Source organism: Camelus bactrianus, chromosome 16, assembly GCF_048773025.1.
Source record: "Camelus bactrianus isolate YW-2024 breed Bactrian camel chromosome 16, ASM4877302v1, whole genome shotgun sequence".
In the NCBI taxonomy this organism is placed as follows: Eukaryota; Metazoa; Chordata; class Mammalia; order Artiodactyla; family Camelidae; genus Camelus; species Camelus bactrianus.
Window position 1 is genome coordinate 44,723,813 of NC_133554.1, and position 17,359 is coordinate 44,741,171.

The window sequence follows — 17,359 nt, forward strand, 5'->3', positions numbered from 1 at the left end:
TACTTCCTAGTTATCCATGTTGGGGAAAACTAATCAGATATCATGAACAGACTCAGAGTTACATTAATGGGGAAACACTTTATAGGCTACACATCTTATCACTTATACCCAGTTGTTACACTTACACAAGCACGGTACATGTGCTTTTAGCAACAGATATAAAACAAGCATTGTTATATATCATGAGTAGTTACACTCTATGACAATTCCATTAGAGAATTCTCTTTCTATCATAAATATTGGGGACAATATTGATAGGGAGACAAACATTTGGTAAACAGTTCAATTAGAAAACAGATTAAAATCCAGAAATACTTCAATCAAAAAATTATAACCATATTCACCAGTTCACTCAATCCTATGCAATCAATCCCTTTTACTAACAATTTTATGGAATCAAAGTTTTCATAGACTTCTTAAATATCTCACCCAGCTCAGCAGTATGATTTAAAAGAAACCTGTAATTGTCAAAAAGTCCTTTTTATGAACATTCTTAAAGATAAAGCAGTTCTGCAAAGCATCAGCTTGACTGTCTAGGAATGACAAGACCCAAAGAACAATGCAAAAGATCTGATTATAATATTTTTGATAAAGAAGCTTAACCAAGTTGCTGTGACATATATCACTTTAAGATAACATTTTAAGATAACAACTAGAATTATGACTAATACCATTATACCAGGACATATCTAAATTTCAGAAACTTTATATACTAGAATGTCCACATTAACAAAATTTATCCATACCGTATAATCCAAGGAGGCTTATTGCACATTTGACAATGCTTCCCGTGCAATTCAACATAACAACCAATCCTAGTTAAATATTTTTCTCTGAGCTGTCTTGCGGGCCCTCTGAAGCATCCCAAAGTTAGCTGAAGTCAAAAGAACTTTAATTAGAATTTGGTAGAAGTTTGTCAAAAATATCCAAAATGTCACACAATCTCTTACCAGAAGCATTCTACGTAAACTTGTTTTCTTAACAGAGAGGAACCAAATCTAGTCTTGCACTAGCCTACACCAGCCTACTTTTAAGAACAAAATCCATTTGCCTAATTAAGTTTAATCTCAGCCTGATGATGCACAGAACTCCTTTTCACAACTTTCTTGTCCCCTTTTTTCCCTCCCATCCAGAAAAAAAAAAAACCAGCTCTAGGACCAAATCACTTCCTTTTTCCTTAACAAAATGCAATCCCATTCCTCATACCTTTTTTTGAAACTCAAAACATATATCCTATTTTCCTTCTGTAGATGGAAATGTTTCCCCCATTACTTTTAGTAGCTTCAATTACATATCTAATTAGACTCCTCAGTTCTTAAATATCTTCATTTCTAGTGAATGTTTCAGTATCTAATTTTGTTTGGAAATGCCTATTCAACTATTCAATAAACTTCCATCATTTAACTTAATTTAGCACAACTCTAAAATTAAGTTACCAAATATCTGGAGGGATCATTTTTAGCAGACATTCTTAAAATACAATTCTTTTTAAGGGGTTCACCCAAAAGCTTTTTTCTCATTTGCATTTTTGCATTTAATTCCCTTATAAGAACTTCACCATACCAAGTTAATATTTTTTCTTTCTGTTGAGAAACTCTACAACAGAAACATAAGCCCACTGACCTTCAGTAAACCTAGGTACAATAAAAGACATGCCTGTATTGATTATATCAACAAAGTTTAAGGTAGCTTTAATATCAGATATCAATTTGATATTGAATACTTCCCAGGTAACAAGAACCCAAAATTTGTTCTGTCTAGCTTCTTTTATACTTAGAAATATTTAATTTGTAAACACTTACTTTTAAGTCAATTAAATAGAGGTTATTTAATTTTAAAGTAAAGACAGATAGAACCAGAGATCCCACAGTTTTTCTGCTTGAGTTTAAAAAATCTTTTTTCTTCAGAACCCAGGTAGATCACCTACATCTCAAAGGCACAGGAAGAGAAATGTTAACTCTTCCTCTAACTACTTTTACAAAACTCAATCATCTTGGTTATTTTCAGGAATTTTTTTCCAGTTCCCAAATATCCACTTTAGTTTAAATAAATAACAGTCATAGGCAAATATATTGTGTGCTCATTTACGGGAGCATAGCTGAGGATCTCCCAGTTTTGCAAAATATACCCCAGGGGGACTATAAGATGGAACAGAGATCTGATCATCCATACTTAATTATTCATGGTGATGTTATCAAATACCAAGCAAACAACAATTGAGAGTCTCAGGGTCATAGTTTCCTAGCCCCTAAGAGGAGGACACTCAACCAATGCTCCATCAGTCCAAAAGGGGAGAACCCCAACCAATGCCCTATCAAAGATGAAGCTGAATGAATGACCAAGGCTAGAAAGGGAAAATCCCAACCAAAGCTCCACCACAGCCAAAGCCAACACAATAGGAAAGGATACCCTGGTGTCATCCCATGAGAGCCCCATTACTCACCAAAGACTTCTCAACTGGCCAATACAAGTACTGATACACACACAAACGACAAACATGGTCCTACAAACAAAAGATCAGATGAGGTATAGCCCCCGAGTTCCACTTCCACACCCAGCTGTAGACCTCCAAACAGATTGGCTCCACTGTTCAGAGAATGGACCCAGAGTGGCTCACAATGAGCACAGAGACACTCATTACCTGCAAAAGAATCAGCCCAGATGGAGTAAAGAGAATTCCTAGCCCGCACAAGCTGGTGTAACTCATCCCCAGGGGACACCAAGTGTGGATCGCAGCTACTGATGTTTCTGCTCCAAACAGCCTAGTGCTGGTGGCTGATGCCTGCCAGGGAGAGTCCCTCCCAGTTCCCCAGAGAGAAATGAGCTCCGGCATCTGCTGCGGACCCAGGGAAGGGGGTGCCCCTGGCCAGGGTCTACCTGCTACAGGCACAGACTCCTAGGCTGGCTTCACTAAAATAGTTACTAAATGCAAGTTTGTGTGCCCAATGCACAGTGAGGCCAAACAATACTGAAATGTCGGAGTTTGAAGCAGAGAAAGGTTTATTGCAGGGCTGAGCAAGGAGAAATGGTGGCTCATGCCCCCAAAACCTCGAACTCCCTGAAGGGTTTCAGCTTAGCATTTTTTTTTTTTTTTGGTGGGAGGGGTGGTAAATGTTTTTAATGGCCCATAGTTTTACTTTGAATCGAAATGTCCGAATTAATTTAACCAGTTCCCTGTTGTACACTTAAGTTTTTCCTATTTTCTACCATTAAAGTCAATATTTGAATGGTTATCCTTACAACTAAATCTTAACATGCTTCTTAGTTATTTCCTTGAAATACATTTCTTTTAAAAATATATTTCTATTGAAGTACAGTTAGTTTACAATGCTGTGTCAGTTCCTGGTGTACAGCACAATATTTCAGTCACATAAGAACATATGTTCGTTCTCATATTCTTCTTCACCATAGGTTACAAGATATTGAATATGATTCCCTGTGCTATACAGTATAAACTTATTGTTTATCTATTTTATATATATTAGCTAGTATCTGCAAATCTTGAACTCCCAATTTATCCCTTCCCACCCCCTTCCCCTACTGGTAACCATAAGTTTGTTTTCTATGTTTGTGAGTCTGTTTCTGTTTCGTAGTGCTTGCTTCAGCAGCACATATACTAAAATTGTTTCTGTTTTGTAAATAAGTTTGTCTTTTTCTTTTTTAGATTTCACATATAAATGGTATCATGTGGTATTTTTCTTTCTCTTTCTGGCTTACTTCACTTAGAATGACATTCTCCAGGTTTATCTACATTGCTGCAACTGGCATTATTTTATTATTTTTTATGGGTGAATAGTATTCCATTGTGTAAATATACCACAGCTTCTTTATCCAGTCATCTGTCAATGGACATTTAGGTTGTTTCCATGTCTTGGCTATTGTAAATAGTGCTGCTGTGAATATTGGGGTGCATGTGTCTTTTTGAATTAAGGTTCCCTCTGGATATATGCCCAGGAGTGGAATTGCTGGAACATATGGTAAGTCTATTTTCAGTTTTTTGAGGAATCTCCATACTGTTTTCCATAACAGCTGCACCAAACTACATTTCCGCCAACAGTGTAGGAAGGTTCCCTCTTCTCCACACCCTCTCCCAGCCGAGCATTTTTAAAGGCTAGCTGAGGGAGGGGTGTGCCAGGGTCTATAATCAGCTGTGCACAATTCTCTGATTGGTTGACGGAGATCAATCCTTAGATGTCAGTTCTGGGGACTATGTGCTCATGGTCATCAAGCAGTTAATTTCTTCCATTTGGTGGTGGTTTTTAGCAACTGAAAAACTCAATAAATCTGCATGAGATCCTATTATCTGGGTACTTCAGAGAGAAGCTACAGCAGACGTTATAGGGGAGAGCTCTGTCCAAGGAAAGCTTCATAGGGTCCTGCTTGGTTATATCCCCTGTTTATATCTTCTTTTATTGTGTAATAGAACATAGGTACAGAAATATACAACAAAATACATGTACAGTTTAATAAATAATTGTAAAATGAACACCCATGTTGTCATTCTACAGGTAAATCAAGAAACATATTGCCAACAGTGGGCTTCCTGTGAGGCCCCTCCCTAATCACAACCTCATCCCTGCGTTGCCACCCTCTACCCAGGTAACCACCACCTTTCCAGTTACTGCCCTGGTCTCAGCCCGTATATCCTCTCTCTTGGATTATTGCAAGATCTAACTAGGTCTCCATATTCTACCCTTGCCCCCTCCCTTCTCAACACAGGAGTCAGAATATTCCTTCTAAAATGCAAATCAGATCGTGTCACTTGGTTCAAAACCCTGTAGTGGTCCCTCATTTTACTCAGAATAAAAGCCACTCTTCCCATCATGCCCTGTGCTCCAGACACCTGGCCTTATTGTTCCTTGCACAGGAAAAAACTAGAGAAGCTCCTTCCTTAGGGCCTCCGCTCTGCCTTTTTTCTCAGCCCCAAATGATCTGGGATTGTCCTGGAACTCTCCCTCCCTAACACGTAACTGACCCTCTCCCCTCCTTCATGTATTTGCTCCAATCTCTTCTTTGCAATGAGGCTAACCCTGACCACCCTATTTAATACTGCAACCCACTTGCCCTCCACCTCTGATTTGGGAATTCTTGATCCCCTGCTCTTTGTTTTCTTTTTTCTATAACACTACTTTCTGATACATTATATAACTTTATTTTTTTAAGGATTGTTTTTTGCTGTTTCCCCCAATAAAATGCAAGCTACACAGGGTAAGTGTCTTTGCTTATTTCATTCACTGTTGTTCCAGTGTCCAAAACGATACCTAGACATTGCAGGCGTTCAGTGAATATGTATTGAATGAAAGAACCACTGTCCATCGTTTCTGCGATAATCATTTCCTTGCTTTTCTTTGTTGTTTTTCCACTTACGTATCCATTCCAATAATACAATTTAATTTTGCTTGTTTTAACTCTATGTGAGTTGAATCATACTATACCTGTGTTTTTATGTTCCACTGTCTTTTGCTTAACACTCTGTCTTTGAGACTCATTCATGCTGCTGTGTGCAGCTGTAATTCATTCATTTCCCCTGCTGTCCAATTTTTCATCATACGGATATACCACAATCCATCCATCCACCCAACTGTTGAAGGATATATGGGTTCTATCTATTTTTGGAGAATTTCTCATGTGTGTCCAGGCACATATGTGTATGAGCTTCTCTGGGGCATGTACAAGTGGAGCTGCTGGGTCTTAGTGTATGTAACTCTTCAATTTTATAAGATAATGCCAGACGGGAGGATATAGCTCAGTGGTAGGGTGCATGCCTAGCATGCACAAGGCCCTGGGTTCAATCCCCAGTACTTTCATTAAAGATAAATATATATTTTTAAGAAACCCTAATTACCACTCCCATCCAAAAAAAAAAAAAAAAGATAACGCCAAGTGGTTTCCAAAGTAGTTGCATCAATATGCCCACCCATCTGCAGTAAGGTCATCTCTTTGGGCCTCCGTTTCCCCTGTATTTCCTTTGTAAAATAGGAGAATTGGACTAGAATATTTCTGAAGTCTATTTTGGTTCTGACATTCTGTGAATCTGTCATCAAGGAGCCCTGAGTAAGCAGCACTGGAGCCTGTGCATCCTTGAGGCAACGCCTGAGTCATAAAGGAGAGAGGTGAACACAACCCGTTCTTGCAATCAGGCCTCCAAACGTCCCAGGATGTCTCTTAAGATTGGTGTTGGGGTAGAGACTTTGGCCTTGATGGAGCTTGGCAACTCTTATCTACACACCATGACCTCTTGCTTCTACCTGCCCTTGAAATAATTCCTCAGAAAAGAACCTGGCAAAGAGAGACAAGAGGCAAAAAGAATAAATTCATTCAGAGATAAGGGGGAACACATCATGGAAAAGTCAAGGATGAGTGATCTGTTAGGGAGAAATTGTGCAAGTTCTGCCTTGGAACAGAAAGTGGTAAGCTGCCTTCCTAATGGAAAGTTTACTGAAAGAGGAAGGAATTTCATAGGAAAACAACTGGTGGGGAGGAAGCAACAGTTTTTAAGCCAGGTTGAGAGTAAAGTTGGGATGACTCTGAAAAGAGGCCAGCCAGGAACTGGTAGATCTGGCTGGAAAATATTTCCTGAGCGCAGATGCTGGCTCAGGCTGACCCTCTCTGGGGTGCTTCCCCAGGACACATGGGCCCTTGGCTCCAACTGGTGTTGGGAAAAAACTGAATGTTGCAGGAATGACCACCCCCAGACACCCCCATCCCTGCTCCCCCATTCTTCACATGATGATGATGGATCTCTGTTGTAAGCCCCTGTCTCTGGCTGTCAGAGGTGAGTTTAGAACTGCACACTCCCATAGACCTTCCTCCTGGCTGCATCTTCTCTCTCCTCCCCCTACCAGTCCCCTGTGATTTCTTTCTTTCATTCACACATTCATTCAAGCGTTTATTCAGCATACAGTGAGTACTTTGTATGTGCCTAGGCCCATGCTAGGCACTGTGGATGCCAAAATGCACAAGGCACACCCCTGAGTCTTGAGGAAGCTCATAGTCAAATACAGAGATGCACAGGATATGATTATCTTTCCCTCTTCTTCACCTGCAGCAGGTTGTAGCAGACTGGGCAAGTGACCTGGTGGCAGAGGGTCAGTTGTTCATCTGCAAAATGATGATGACATTTAGCCAAAGGGGTTGTTGTGAGGAGTATGTGCTAGCACCTCTGCTTTTGACATAGTCGGTGCTCAATGAATATTAGAATGGATTCAAATCTAGGAGGGAGTCTTTAAGCAGTCTAAGGCTTCTGAAACTGAGATAGAATGCCCAAAGGCTGGGCACGGAGTTTGTACCTATATCCTTCTGTGTTCAGTGACACGGACCTGCCTTCCAGCACAGGCTAAAAGAGGAGGGAGGTGATTCAAATGGGAAAATTAAAAGAGTTTAGAGCTTTTAAGTCGGAGAACAGAAAGATGAAAAGATGGGGCTCAGACTGATAAATGTAGGGCAGAGGAGCCTCTGTGGGGGGAATGGTGGGGTCATGAGGGAGTCTTCCTTGGGGAGGTTGGAGGTAGAGGCATGGAATGGGATCACTGATAAAACAAAAACCTCAGTGATTGCCTCATGGACTGTCTGGCCAGCATGTCTCCTCCCTCTCTCCTTGGACAGTTACTCTCTTTTTGTCCTGCCCAGGACTAGTCAAACTTGAGTCCAGTGACATCCAGATGGGGAACTTTATCACTCAGCAAATATTTATTGTGCATTTACTATGTACCAGGCCCTATTCAAAGTGCTAGAGAGACAGCAGTGAAGAAAACATGTGCATATGCAAATGTATCTGAAGGATAAATTGTTAGGAATGGAATTGCTGGGGCAAAGGGCATGAACCTTTAACGTTTTTATGGATATAGTCAAATTGATGTACAAAGCTTGTTACAGTTTATGTTTCACCTGGATGCCTGTTTCTGGATGAGTGTATCTTTCTGACCAAAGGGATAATTCCCCCTGACTGCAGTCCTCCCAACCCATGAAGATTCTGTGGTCCTGTCTGCCAAGGCCAGAAGTGGAGTACCTTCATAGGAGATGTTTTCTTGAGCTGCGAAGAGGTGATCCTTCTCTAAGATTGATGCTATTTGGGGAGATTCTTGCTAGGGGTTGAGCTTCCATAGGAGTGGAAGACTCTCTATGACCAAGAGGAGAAAGAAGTTGAGGAACTGCTATTTCAGAAAGATGACCGTGAGCAGAAAGTGACATCATCAGGGATCACTTTGTTCAGGCATGGGCAGCAAGTTTAGCTGCCTCACTCCTGGCTATGACTGGATGAAGGGGAGGCGGCTTTGGCGAAGTTTTTGTGCACAAGAATGTTGCAACATTGTTACAGTGTATGACCCCAGTGTTTGGCAGGGACACAGGAAGGCTGATTCTCCGAACACTGGGCTGAACCCTTCACCTGAGCTGCTCAGTGCATGATTCTCCTTTGGAGCTGGACAGCTGTCAGGGTCAGAGAGACCTAAAGGACTGGAGTGGACATAGGGAAACTGCGAATGTCATAGTAGTCTTTGTTTCCAGGACTGTCTGATTTCAAAAATTCTGCCCCTACAAGTTCATCAGCATCTGTTAGACCGGGTGTCCCACTTTTTGATTTGGAAAATACAGTCAGTTTTCTGTAAAGGAGAAGGGGGAGGCAGCAGTTCATTCATTCCAATGTCTAAGCTTGGGATTTGGGGGGAGGGGCAGGGAGCAGGTTGCTGCAGAGATGGGCCCAGCCCTGTGCTAGACTCTCCCTTTGAATTCTCAGTTCTGCTGGGAGGTGAGCAGGTAAGTGGGACGCAAGGTGGTGTGATTGACATCCTCCTAGCCTCACCTGCTCAGCCGGTCCCCTGCCCTATCCCACATTGGGAAGTCTTATATTAGCCTCAGCTTTCGGCCTCGCCCCACTAGCTCAATGGAGAGGGTCCACGTGCACATGCAAAAGCTTTCTGCCATGGCTGCTTAAAAAGCGTCTCTAAGCAACTGGGTTCGGTGTGGCCTATTTCAGGTAGCCGGGATGCAGACGTCAGTTTCTCCCATGGGGAGAAAAGGAGACTTCAAGTCCCCAAAGCTGCCCCACAACCTGTTGGACCAACAGCCCACTCCCCCTCCCCAACTCCCCTAGCGGAGGGGCGGTCTCCCCACCTCCTAAGCGATCAGGCCACGGCCCCTAGCCTCGAATGTTCTCCTCCCAGCGTAGCCCAGCCCATCTCCCCACTCGAGGCTCCGCCCCTGACCCCTCCCTGGTCCGGCAAGCTCCAGAGAGGCGGCGCCAGCCAGACATCTGGGACGGACGCACCATCAGGACTACAAGTCCCAGCAAGCCCTGGGGCCCAACCTCGGGGGCGGGGCTATACCGGGCAGCGAATTGGGAGGAGCCCTGGCCCTCAGGCTAGGGAACGCGCGTGGCCAATCGCCGGGCGGCTGGTGCCGTGTGCCGATGTGGGCGGGGAGAAGCCTCCTAGGGCCCGGACAAAAGCCGGATCCCGGGCGGCTGCGGAAGGCTGGAGTGCTCCGCGTAGTGCATTAGGGCCTGTGGACCTAGGAGCGCGCACGGACTTTCACAGAGAGGTGAGTGGCGTGCAGCTGCTTTCGCGGGATGGACCTCACCTAGCCCAGGAGCTTCCTGCCTTCCTCCCTCAACCCGGAACCGCCTCTCCCGACGCCGGCTTAGGGCTCACGCGTCCTCCCTGCAGCTGCTTGGAAGTTTTGGGGGTCTTAGCTTTAGGTTAGCCTTCGCTGGGACCGTGGACGGTGGCCGCGTGTCGGCCACCCCCCCTTCTCCCCCACATTCCAGTTTCTGGGAGTTTCTACAGTGCTTGCCGCCGCCCTTACCTGTCTTTCCTCCGCCGAATTGCATCTGCCCTTAACTGGTGCCCCTCATCCAACTCTGGGGCCACTGATCGAGCCTCGTCTGGCTTTATCGATCGGGCCACCTCTTGCCCCCATCCGGGTCTTCCCACCGGATGCCGGGGACGGGAAGTAGGGAGAGCAGCGGCCAGTCGCCCTACTCCGACTCCTCACAAGCTGGGTTCGGGCCCTTCCTCTTAGTTTTGTGGAGAGTCGACTAAGCCCCGCGCCCAAGTGGAGGGAGCGACGCAGGTGCGCGGCCGCTGCGGGCCACGCGGGGACCGGCCCGCTCCAGGCCGCGCCGCGAGGACCTGTCCGTGGCTCGGCGGCGCAGGAGGGATGCTCCTCTCTCTGGAGGTGCCGTAGGGCCCAGCCTCTAAGCGACAGATGGCCGGGTGCCCGTCGCCCTCCCCGCTCTTGGTTGGCGCTGATGCCAAGCTTGACCGAGGCAAGGTCCTCAAGGGGCTGGAGGATGCTGCCGCCGCCCTCCTGTCAGGCTTGGCAGAGGGCCAGTCCCAGCGCCTGCTGCCCTCTCCAACCTTGGCAGATACTGCGAAGTACTAAGGAGTTCTACCGTTAGGTAGTCCTCGGGAGTCTGCCTGGGAAGAGGATTTTAGGGTGTGGGTGGGAGCGGAGCAGTGCATAGCACAGTTTGGTCAGCCAGCCCATTCCTCTCTCCACCCTTTAACTTTGTTTTGTGTCTCAGCTAGCTCAGATAAATTGGGTTTCTGAAATGTTGGATGAGGGACAGCTGGTAGACCCAGCTGTCCAGAGGGGTATTTTCACCTCTTAGAAAGCTACTTCAACAGGTTGGGGGATGGTGCTGGGAACAGCCCTTGTACTGTGTTGGATGGCTGGTGGCCCCACCCCCATTCTCCACTATGCTTGCTGCAGTAGGGGACCCTCAGAGTTCTGCCCCTCCCCTTTACTCCAGGAATTACGTGTGCTTTCAAAAAACCCAATCCTGTGGATGCTAACCTTAAAATAAGTGCTCTTTGTCCTTTCCACAGAGACCCTAAGTAGCGTCCCCAGTGGTTCCTCTCCACTGGCTGTGTCCCAGGGGTGCGATGTTGGGGAACAGGCTCCTTTCATTCAGGCTTCCCTGTGGGCTACTTCTGCCCCTGGTGGCTTCTGTGGATGAACTCAATTCTGGGTCACTTATCCTGTCTGCAGAAAAGACCCCATTCAGCTCAGAAAGCCCTTCCCTTGGAGAGAGAGAGAGAGTGTGTATTTTCAGGTTCCTTGGCATGATTTCCCTCAAATATACCTGGTACTCAGTAACAGTTCCTGGGCCCCCATTGTGGACCCCTGGGGTCTTAGCTCTGCCTTGAAACCATCTCTGACCAGTCTGACGGTACATTCAGTTATTCAGTTCCTAGGAAGCAGCCCATTGGGGAGGGGGTGTGTGTGTGTGTTCCTAGCCCAGGTTGATATACACTTTAAGTCCCCGTTGTCACTCTAACAAATATTAACTTGTGGTCTTTGGGCCATCAGATCATAGTTACACGTCACCACCTTGAAATGATATGCGTAACTGTGTATGTGCACATTTTTCTGGACTTTTCTTCAGGTGCTGAAAAGAGTCTGAGATCTCAAGTAAGACGACTGCCCTGGAGAGACTTCACGACCCCAGTGAATGATTAAATTTGTGGTTTATCTCCACCTAGTCCACTGCCTGAGTTTATGAGCCTTCTTACCCTGTTTTGGTGAATATGCAAGAGACCAGATTCTTTCCCTGCTTTTATTCTATCATAGGAATTCTCTGTCTTGGCCTTGAGAGGGCCTGTCCCATCCAAGCCCAAGTGCTCTAGTGGCAAATCTGTATCTGGGTGAGCTGGCAAAGCTTTTCTATCCTATATCATCCCCTTGTTGTGTCTTCCCTCCCATCCCCCTCCTGGGGACTCAGTGGAGATGAGCTCTTAGATCTGAGATTTGATCCAGGGCTCAAGAAAATTGTGATTTTTTTTTTTTTTTTCAGCTGCAAAAGATCCTTTTTCCCTCCAAGTCCTTTCTTAAAGTTGGGTCTTTGTCTCTTTGGGGAGGTACCAGGTTTGGGAGGGTTTGTTCTGGGGGTATCTCTCTGCTGAAGAGGCTTAGCTAAGGACTTCCTTCCTCCTGGAGTTTGTTTTGTGATCAACTAGCGGCTGATGTGCTTGAGCTGCTGAAGATGGTCAGCAGCTGTCCCTACTTCTTTCTCTGCTTTCTCTGTCCTGGGCTGCACTCAGCCTGGGAGTGGGGTAGCGGCAGGTGTACCCATGTGATTTCAGGACCAGTTTTTCTGGTCTGAGTCAAGAAGGTTGGGAAATGGATCTGGAGTGGGTGTTGGGGGGTGGGGTGTGGAAGACTGTGGGGCAGTGGGGCTGGTTGAGGCATCTCCTTTGGAAACTCATGTTGAGTAGGAGCCGGAAGTTGACTTCCTCCCAGGGGAAAGTGAGAAAAGGGACCGTCTCCTTGGAGCCCCTTCCCAGCTACCCCACTTTGGGCCAGACACCACACTGAATGCTCCCTTTGTGCTGAGCCGGAGACTAGCTGGGAGACTAAAGGAGCCGGTCAAGCCAGGAGTAGAACCTGAAGCCCAGCCTGGCCAGTTGGGAGGGAGATGCTGAGTGGCCCCTGGAACGTTGGCCTTCTCTGAGCTGGGAATGGAGACCAACCTTTCTGCAGTGTATAAACCAGCCAGCTCCCTAGCTCCACCCTCCTTTATTTGCACTTGACTTTTCTCCCCCAGCAAATTCAGTAACGTCAGTTCTGAATCTTTGTAGGAGAGACAGGAGTGACTTTTCCTGATCTGGCCAAGCTCATGGCATGAATGACTTAGTTTCCTCCTCCACTCCCATCCCCACCCCATTTCTTTCCCCAGTCACTCCTGGCACTACCCAAAGGAGAATGGGTGTGTCAGGTCAAAGCGATGGGGAGGAAACCGATGAAGAAATTGTCATCACAGACGCTTCTATGAGGTCAAGGGGGAACATGGTCTGGTCCTTGGAGAAATGATCTTTTGTCTAGGGCTGAGGTGTGGGGTTTTCTGGGGATCAGGAGTGAGAGAGTTTGGTTTCATTGAGGCTTCTTGGGCAGGTTATCTTAACCTCTCTGAGCTCTTATTCCTCATCTAAGAAACAGTTACGAATCTCCATGCACCTCCCAGGGCTCACATACGGTGAGTTTCTGTATATGTGGAGGATGATTTCCGTCTCCTCCCCCGGCTCTGGTTCAGTTAGAAGTGACCCATATGGGTGGTCCCCAGAGAGGCCCCTGTTTTGCTCTAAATTATTAGTAGCTGGATGACTCGGCAGGGGTGGGTGGGATGCACTAAAGGTCACACCCTGTGTCTGCTGTGAACTCAGTGACGTGAACTCTGTCTTGGGAGAATGGGCTTTGACATGACTTTTGCTCTTAGCTGGGGCTGGGGAGAGGGTGGGCTTGGTCTTGCCTGAGGCTAAGCAGACTTGCTTGCCCAGCCCTCAGGGTGGTGGTGTGTATAAGTGTGTGAAATGGGTGAGTCTGGGCCCAGGGGGAGACCTGTAGGGGGAGTAAGGCCAGCATTGCACCATTTGGGCTGTGTTCCCCACAGGTCACAGTACCAAAAGTTGTGTTTCAGTGTCTGTATGCCCACCTCAGATGGGACTGGCACTTAGGTTTGAGGCACACCCCTGCTGTTCCTGGTCTCCCCATCCAGCTGCCTTTGCTCCAGGACGGCTGTGGTCAGGGGTGGGCTGGTTTGCCTAGAGGGAGGAGCCAAGAGTCCCTGGGGGAATGCCACTTTTTCTCCACCATCTTCCCTTACCCATCATTTCCTGATCCTCCTCTGCTGTCAGAAGTGCTGTCTGAGATGTCCCTTCCATCCCTTGTGCTGGGGCAGCCCTCTTCTCCCTCTTGAGAAGCACAGAGATCTGGCTTTATTGTCTGGTGGCAGCTGGGTTTGAGTCTGTCCTGCTGGAGAAGATAGCACCTCCATTTCCCGGCCCCTACTGACTAGCCTCTCTCACCTCAACAGGTAGAGCAGGTCCCCCCGCAGCCATGTCGGCCAAGGCGATTTCGGAGCAGACGGGCAAAGAACTCCTTTACAAGTACATCTGTACCACCTCGGCCATCCAGAACCGGTTCAAGTATGCCCGGGTCACCCCTGACACGGACTGGGCCCACCTGCTGCAGGACCACCCATGGCTGCTCAGCCAGGTGAGCCTTGCCTCCAGCCCAGGCCCCTCCTCCAGGCCCAGGGTCAGAGTCAGAGAAAGCAGTCGGTTTGTTGGAGAGGTCCACGTGATGACAGACAGCCTGCGTCAGTGGGCAGCGTGCAGGGGGCTTGAGTGGGGTTTTGTGTTTACCTCTGGGCCCCGCATGCTACAGTCCCCTATCACAGTGTACAGAGCCTGGACTTGGAACTGGACAAAATGGAGTCCAGATGGCAGCTCTCTATCTATTAACCATGCGTCCTGAGGCAAGCCATCTTACCTCTCTGAGTTTTAAATTCTCCATCTGTCAAATGGGAATAACAGTGACCCTGTGAGCTGTAAAGATCAGCAATAGTTACTGGAAAGTGTTTAGTGTCAGCTTGGCACTTGGTAGATGATCAAGAAAAAGTAGATTCCCGCCTCCCCAGCCTACACCCCCCAAAAAAGGGAGCCTGTCGGGAGTATGTCAGGCCATGAGGAAGTATGATGTATTTCGTGCAGGATGGCTGATGGGATCCACCCTGGAGTAGAGGCTCCTCTCTCCAGATCCCTACATGGTTGGGAAGGCATCTGGAAGCTTCTCTGGCAGGTCCCAGAGATCAGGATTAGGACCAGTAGTGGGGGTTTCAGGAATGCAGATTTCCTCCCACTGTGAGGCAGCCCACCCATGCAGGAGGTGGTGAACTTCCTGGCACTGGAGGGATGTGAGCAAATGACCTCTAAGGTCCTTCGTCACCCCAAGGCTCCATCTCTCTGTTCTTCCTTTTGGAGCACAGGTGCTAGTCCATATTCCGAGAAGTTGAATGAGGGTAAGATACCACATAGGGAGGGTATGGAATCACTTATTCACTCAGCAGGTACTTGGTGAGCACCTACTCTGTGCCAGGCTCCATCCTGGGCACAGATGGCTCTAGTTCCTGGTCAAAAGAAAGATGTTGGCTGGGATAGGTGAGGGAAGCTTCTAGAAGTTGACCTTGAAGGGTGGGTGGAATTGGCTTTGGGAGTAAGGCGGACTGGAAGCCACTCAGGCTATCCTGTGCTTTGGGTCCCCAGACTACCAGCTCTTACTTCGTCCTCTTTCCTTGTTCTGAATACAAACCACTCTTGTTGCAGAGCTTGGTGATCAAGCCAGACCAGTTGATCAAACGTCGTGGAAAGCTGGGCCTCGTTGGGGTCAACCTCACTCTGGACGGAGTCAAGTCCTGGCTGAAGCCACTGCTGGGACAGGAGGCCACAGTGAGTCTGGGTATAGGGTCAGGGTGGATGTGCTGTGGTAACAGAAGCAAATGTCACCTCCAGATCAGTGACCCTGGGTCACCCCCACAACTGGTCAGATTGCAGCCTGGGGAAGACAGGAATCCAGCAGAACTGATATAGACAGCAGGGCCAGCCTCGGTGGCCTTTCCCATCTCACCCTATCAGGGAATGGCAAGATGTGCTGGACACATAACCCCAGTGCCCTCCAAGAACCAGATGGAAATGGTCTGTTTTAATATCTGTCACAGAGTGGGATTCTGAGGTCCATTCTGGAAACTCCTTTTTAATTTCCAGAAAGGGTCGTGACATGTGTACCTAGGAGGGTGGGTAAAAAAAAGTTGCAGAAGGGAGATGCAGAACCGTTATTAGGCCAAGAACCTAGCAGGAGATGGTTAATAATGCTGAAGGGTAAATTCACGTTCTTGTCTTCTCCTAGCTTGTTGATTAATTTCAACTAGTAGATGAGAGAGTTACAGTGAAATATGGCTTAGAAAGGCTAAGTGATGCCCAGAAATACAATTACATTTCTTTTCATGTTCCCAAAGGGAGCTGGAGAACTGAAGGGGAGTGGGCTGAGGCTTGGCTTACACTGGGGAGGATGTGCCATCCATACCTGACTTTGTCCTGTCTGGGGTGGCCGTGGACCAAGGGCAAGCTGTTCTCTACCTTGGCTGCCCCAGAAGTAGAATGAAGATGGTGATGGGGCCATCTTCCTTTTTACGGGGCTTCCTAAATCAGCTGTTCGTGTTTATTTCCCAGTCTCTGGCCCTCGTGGGTAAAGAGGGATCCTTGAAGTTATACGTGGGCCTGGGGGTGGAGGGATCTTGACCTTCGTGCTTCCAGACCTTTGCGGGAAAGACAGCCGGGTTGGGGGCTGAGCTGTGTCCCCAGGAAGGTCCTCATGCTCCCGTCTCCTCAGCTGGCTGTTGGGAGGGGGATGCTGGGGATCTGAGCTGGCAGCAGTGTTGGCCCTGGCAGGAGCGGCTCATTACCTCTGATGGATCACTGTCTGGTCCCTGACTCAGCAATGACGCACACGTGGGCGGGCAGGGGCTTCGGGACTCACTGGGGGGGATGAGGGCTGTCTCGCCTCTACTGCCGCCAGGGCCCCACTCTAACTGATTAGCTCTGCAGGCCTGTTGTCCTCAGCCAGGAAAGTCTGTGTGGAGAAGTTTCCCCCGTCAACTTCCCCTCCCTCCCCTGCAGCCATTCCCTATGCCTGGACTCTTGTTCTCATTCTGGGTCTCCCTACCTGAGCCTTGATTTGTCTGAGCTCTTCAATCTGCGGGACAGCAGAGAGGGAGATGACTCCCGAACTCTGCTTTTGGGGGTAGGATGATGTTGCAGCTCATTAATCACCCTTCAGAGGAGGCAGAAACAAACGTCCAAGGTCAGTGCCCATCGCAGTGTGGCTGGCACAGGGCAGTGGATGGAAGAGGGGATCCTGTGAAGACTTCTTTAGCATAGGGGTTTGGGACCCCATTGCCCTGGTTTCTGGAAAAATCTTTTCCTGGCAGGGGTTGTGGCCCTAGTGCCTAGGCCCCAGCTCTGATGGGAGGGTGAAGTAGAGGGAGCAGAGGGCTGTCCCTTCTCCTACCCTGGGAGAAAGACATCCTGTTCATCTCAGCTCTATCTCCCTCAATCTCTGTAGATTGGCAAGGCCAGAGGCTTCCTCAAGAACTTTCTGATCGAACCCTTCGTCCCCCACAGCCAGGTATGTGTGAGTTGGCTTCAATCTGGGTCTCCCCCTTCCTGAAGCTCTGAGTCTGTTGACCCTAAAATGCTGAAAGGAGAAATAAAGCTGCTGGAGAAAAGTCAAATGGACCAGAGTCTCTGAAGCTGTGCTGAGGGTGCTGCGGATCAGGGAGTCCAGAGATGAAGAAAAGAGCTTAGTTTGCAGCAGGAAGGAATCAAAGCTGGTAACAGAGGGGACTTCCCAGTGCTGGGATGAGAAGGGCTTGAAAGCAAGACCCTTTCCCCCATAGCAGGTCATTCTAGCTCAGTCTGGACTGTTGACCAGCAAGGCAGTGGCCTCTTGTCTCCTCTAGTCCCCAGGGGGAACGTGGTGATTGGGTCTCCCCTGGTGAGAGTTGTCTACTGAGTTTTAGAAATGT

The 17,359-nt window shown here is 47.8% G+C and overlaps 1 protein-coding gene across 5 annotated transcripts in view; it reads left to right on the plus strand.

Moving 5' to 3' along the window:
• The first annotated feature begins 9,382 nt into the window (after positions 1-9,382).
• Positions 9,383-17,359, plus strand: part of ACLY (ATP citrate lyase) — a 39,788-nt gene continuing 31,811 nt past the window's right edge. For 4 of the 5 annotated variants that reach the window (XM_010969009.3, XM_010969011.3, XM_074343403.1 and 1 more), the window contains exons 1-4: positions 9,383-9,537; positions 13,811-13,992; positions 15,102-15,224; positions 16,897-16,959. In XM_010969009.3, coding sequence (XP_010967311.1) covers positions 13,834-13,992; positions 15,102-15,224; positions 16,897-16,959 — 345 coding nt within the window. In that variant the 5' untranslated portion in view covers positions 9,383-9,537; positions 13,811-13,833. Of the gene's footprint in view, positions 9,538-11,386; positions 11,523-13,810; positions 13,993-15,101; positions 15,225-16,896; positions 16,960-17,359 lie in introns of all 5 variants that reach the window. The other variant, XM_010969010.3, reaches the window with a different exon arrangement.